Source organism: Sorex fumeus, unplaced genomic scaffold, assembly GCF_029834395.1.
Source record: "Sorex fumeus unplaced genomic scaffold, SorFum_2.1 ptg000007l, whole genome shotgun sequence".
Lineage (NCBI taxonomy): Eukaryota > Metazoa > Chordata > Mammalia > Eulipotyphla > Soricidae > Sorex > Sorex fumeus.
In genome coordinates this window covers 7,621,428-7,626,330 of record NW_026606064.1, presented here as the reverse complement: position 1 = coordinate 7,626,330, position 4,903 = coordinate 7,621,428, and the positions used below count along the sequence as shown (strand labels likewise).

Below are 4,903 nucleotides of genomic sequence, written 5' to 3'. Positions count from 1 at the left end.
AGCAAAGATGGCCATTCAACTATTCTCCTATCAGACTGATCATATGTTTCTTAACATCTTGAATTGATAAAAACATATGCCCAGATGAAAAGTATGTGTTTTTTCCAAAGGCAAATGAAAATACCTTTTAGTACTAACAAAAGAGAATATTTAATTTTAACACTTTATTTCTGTATGATTTCCTAGGACATTGTTAGGGTGTGTTTAAAGAATACACAAAGGAGTGAGTTGAGGAGGCCACACTCTAGTTGAGGGTGTGGTGTTGGGACGTTGCATGCACCAAACTCTGTCATTGACAGTGGCATAAATCACAGTGCCCCAAATTTAAAAAAAAATTAAAATAAAAAAATAAGAACCAGAATAAAAAACAAAGCTCAGATCCATGACTAGTCTGCTTGGATCAAAATTCTGCCTCAATTATTGTGTAACCTCTGGCCAGTTCATTTATTTATGTGTTTTCCTCTTTCTATTAAAAGGGATATGATCTGATATTGCCCTTATCACAGGCTTGTGTGATAATTGATGTTTATAGAGTATTTATACTGTTAATGTCAGAGTACTATAATGGTCAACTTATAAATGAAAGTAAGGCTGAAAGAAATATAAAATAATTTAGAATATTGTTATAGTATTTCTCCTAGTAGAAGATATGGGTATAAAAGTATGATTGTGAAAAAAAGATCTTCTAACTGCTGTAAAGGCAGTTTGATAAATACTGTAAGAACACAGTTCGGGGAGTAAATCTCATTGTTATAGCAGTGACTTTCTCATGCAATCTTGAAAAAAAAATCAACTTAAGAACAAAGAAACATGTAAGGCCACATAGGGTTAGGGGATAATATTATTATATCTATTTGGGGAATGACAAAAAAAGTGTAAATGGCAGTAATGGCCAGTTCAAAAAGGACCCGGATCTCCATGCTCTGCCCATTCTAATGTATGATGTGGACAGTGGAGTTGATAGAGAAGTAGCATAGTCAAATTTTCACTTGAAGATAATCACCAAGTATTTTCCAATGCACAGGGAAGTTACAGTTAGAGTATTCAACCCAGCTTCATTGAAGAAGCAAGATTGAATGAGGTGGGGAAGGAGGGCTGGATGGAAGAGAAAAGGATGGGCTTGCCTGTGGAGAGTCTTGCAGAGAGAACCTGCGCAGCAGCCTGGGAACCCTAGTCCCACAGGGGGAGCTGGGCTTCAGTGGTGAGAGGAAGCTTGTTGAAATAGTTCAGACTATGAGAGACTTTTTTTTCCTGGGTGGCGGGTAGGGAAGTGGTTCGGGTCATGTCCAGTGGTGCTTTGAGTTTCCTGCTGGCTCTGTGTTCAGGAATCATTCCTGGAAGAGCTTGAGGAACAATATGGGATGCAGGCACCAGTAACAGCCCCATTGTGAGACTTGTTGTTACTATTTTGGCATATCAAATATGCCACAGGGAGCTTGCCAGGCTCTGCCGTGTGGGTGGGATACTCTCAGTAGCTTGCTAGGCTCTCCAAGAGCGACAGAGGAATTGAACCCAGGTTGGCCACATGCAAGGCAAACACCCTGCCCACTGTTCTATTGCTTAGACAAGGTAATTCTTAAGGAGACTCACAATCTCATAACTATTGAATGACTTGATTTTCTAAAGTGGTAAAATGGTGTTAGGTAATCCAATGGTTCTGAGTCTTGGTGCTTACAGCAATGCCCATAAGTCTAGTCTACCTTTCTTCCTCTTTGCTTGGCCATGCTCAGAGCTTACTCCTGGCTCTGTGCTCAGGGATAACTGCTGGTGGTAGTCAGGGGACCAAATGTGGTGCTGGGAGTCACATCTGGGAGTGTAAGGCAAGCGCCTTGTCCACTGTGCAATCTCTCCAGCCTCAAGGGTACCATACTTTGATTAAATTCTCAATATTACTTGTGATACCATAGGGATTAGTGTAATTTCTTTGCTGTACTTGATTATCTTTAGCACTTGAGTGTTTTCTTCCTGTTTCCTTGAATGGATGACACCTATTTCACCTGCAAAAAGTCACTTCTCTTATTTTGATTTTCTTCCTGAGAAATGTAATTGCTTTAATTCTTGAAGAGCTAGCCTCCCAATGCTTTGTTGGATATCTAAATTATTTTATCTTTGGGTTGTCACTGTTACAAATCCACTGGGAGTCATGCATTTTTGAATTTAAAGAAACCTAATATCCTCTTCACTATTTGGAGGCTGAATTCAGAAACATGGCAAGGAAATAAGATGTGTGTGTGTGTGTGTGTGTGTGTGTGTGTGTGTGTGTGTGCGCACATTACCAAGAAAATGATAATGATAATGGAGATCATGGCCTATAATTGACTACCAGTGACAATCCAGAAGCTGGATCCCAGAAATAGGCAAACTTACAAATCCAGCCTTGATCGTATAAGGCACTCACATCTTGGTCTAACAAAAGGAATGAGGTATTCCCAGTTTCTCATCCTGAATGGCGGGTGGGGATAGGAGGGTTAGGCTGCTGTGGCTACCACCACGTGAAAGGAAGCATCAGGGATGGAGGATAAAAGTTCCCTATTTATCCTTAGTCTCTAATCACTGATATATTGATACATGTTCAAAAACTGGCTCTACTAATCCAATGGTTCTGAGTCTTGGTGCTTACAGCAATGCCCATAAGTCAAGTCTACCTTTCGTCCTCTTTGCTTGGCCGTGCTCAGAGCTTACTCCTGGCTCTGTGCTCAGGGATAACTGCTGGTGGTACTCAGGGGACCAAATGTGGTGCTGGGAGTCACATCTGGGAGTGTGACTGGCTAAATGAATAAAATTATGGTGCATGTATATTGTAAAGTGCTTCACATTGTCTAACATGCTTAAATCAGGCAAATTCATGTGACATCAGTTTTGTTTATTGCAGGTCTCTCAGTGTCTTCCATTCAGGTCACCTGAACAGATTCTAGGATGAGTAAAAATAATGTGACTGAGTTAATTATCATCGGTCTTTTCCAGGACCCAGAGGTACAGAAGGTGTGCTTCGTGCTGTTTCTTCCCGTGTACCTGGCCACCGTGGTGGGCAATGGCCTCATTGTTGTGACAGTCAACGTCAGTAAAAGTCTAAATTCCCCCATGTACTTCTTCCTTAACTACCTGTCCCTGGTGGAGATCATTTATGCTTCCACTGTTGTCCCTAAGTTCATCACAGACTTACTTGCCAAGATCAAAACCATCTCCCTCAAAGGCTGTCTAACTCAGATATTCTTCTTCCACTTCTTCGGAGTTACTGAGATCTTCCTGCTCACGGTCATGGCCTACGACCGCTATGTGGCCATCTGCAAACCCCTTCACTACACAACTATCATGAGCCGACCTGTGTGTCGCCTTCTGGTGGCCAGCTCCTGGCTGGGGGGCTTGGTTCACTCCTTGGTTCAGATCTGTATTGCTGTGCAGTTACCCTTCTGTGGTCCCAATGTGATTGACCACTACTTCTGTGACCTCCAGCCACTATTCAAGATTGCCTGCACTGATACCTCTGTGGAGGGAGTTATTGTGTTTGCCAACAGTGGATTATTTTCTATCTTCTCCTTCCTTCTCTTGGTGACCTCTTACATTGTCATCTTGGTCCACTTGCGGAACCATTCAGCCGAGGGAAGGCGCAAAGCCCTCTCCACCTGTGCCTCTCACATCATGGTGGTCATCTTGTTCTTTGGACCTGCCATCTTCCTCTATATGCGACCTTCTGCCACCTCCACTGAGGACAAATTGATGGCTGTGTTCTACACGGTTATCACCCCCATGCTGAACCCCATCATCTATACACTCAGAAATAAAGAGGTGAAAATTGCCATGAAAAAGTTGTGGTGTAGAAAGTTGTGTTCAGGGGTACAATAAAAACAAAAATTTGAAAAGTAAGCAAGAACAGGTTGACCAGATATGTATCCTTATTTTGCTCAGCAATGATGAATAAAACAGAAGTTAACCTATTTACTTATTTTCTGGTATTTTAGATAATCTCTTTATAGTCTTTGGTTTCTGTATGTATTTTGGAGACTAGCCATTTTATAGCTGTAGGTAATTTGGAGAATGTTGAAAAATTGAGCTTGTTTCACTTTTTCAGTTTTTGTGCAAAGTGTAGACTTAAAGGTGTGATCACCTTGACCAGGCTCTTCACCCAATTATTTTCTACCTTACATATATGTGTGTATATATGTTCATTCACTGTACCTCTTGGTGTTAACATTCTGTGATCATTGGAGATTGTTTATCAGATAATCTTATAGGAACCGCAGAGAAATTTTCTCTTGAATTTGGTGCCCAAATGACATGATTATAAATATGAAATTCCACCATAGGAACCTTAATGGAAATAAAGCACTAGTAGAGTTAAAATATATCCTGGGGGTTAAAATACAATAAAATTATAATCTATATATTAGTCTGAAAAATTTGATAAAACTCTTCTCTTTTAGATAGATGTTTTCAAGCACTATGATACTACTTCAATGAAATCTATCCTATTGTCTCTTTATATGTGGTTTGTAAGCTTAAGAATGGATTTTTACATCTTTTAATGGTTGAAAAAATAAAAACAACAATTTTCAACATTTGCATATCGTATGAAATTTTTACATACAAATTTTACATACAAAATAAAATGTATTTATTTTACCATTTACAATACTGTTATTATACTTTAAAATATTGTTAATTATATTCTTTGCCGATATCATTCCAATACCACACTTGATGAAAAAAAGTCTGGTCTACATGCTCAAGTGCTGATTTAGGCTCTTACTTGTCTGTTCCATTTTCTTTTTATACTTCACCCTCAAGCATCATTGTGGGGAGAGAGGAAGCATTTCTTGCTTTGTTTTTTGTTTTGGGGCCTACCTGGTGACCTCAGGGCTTACTCCGGGCTCTGCGTTCAGGGACTCACTTCTGGAAGTACTTG

At 40.0% G+C, this 4,903-nt stretch overlaps 1 protein-coding gene across 1 annotated transcript; it reads left to right on the top strand.

Moving 5' to 3' along the window:
• The first annotated feature begins 2,916 nt into the window (after positions 1-2,916).
• On the top strand, positions 2,917-3,843 carry LOC130044509 (olfactory receptor 4B1-like). Its single transcript, XM_056137253.1, has one exon. It carries the CDS (start codon positions 2,917-2,919, stop codon positions 3,841-3,843), a length of 927 nt encoding a protein of 308 aa, XP_055993228.1.
• Positions 3,844-4,903: the final 1,060 nt, after the last annotated feature.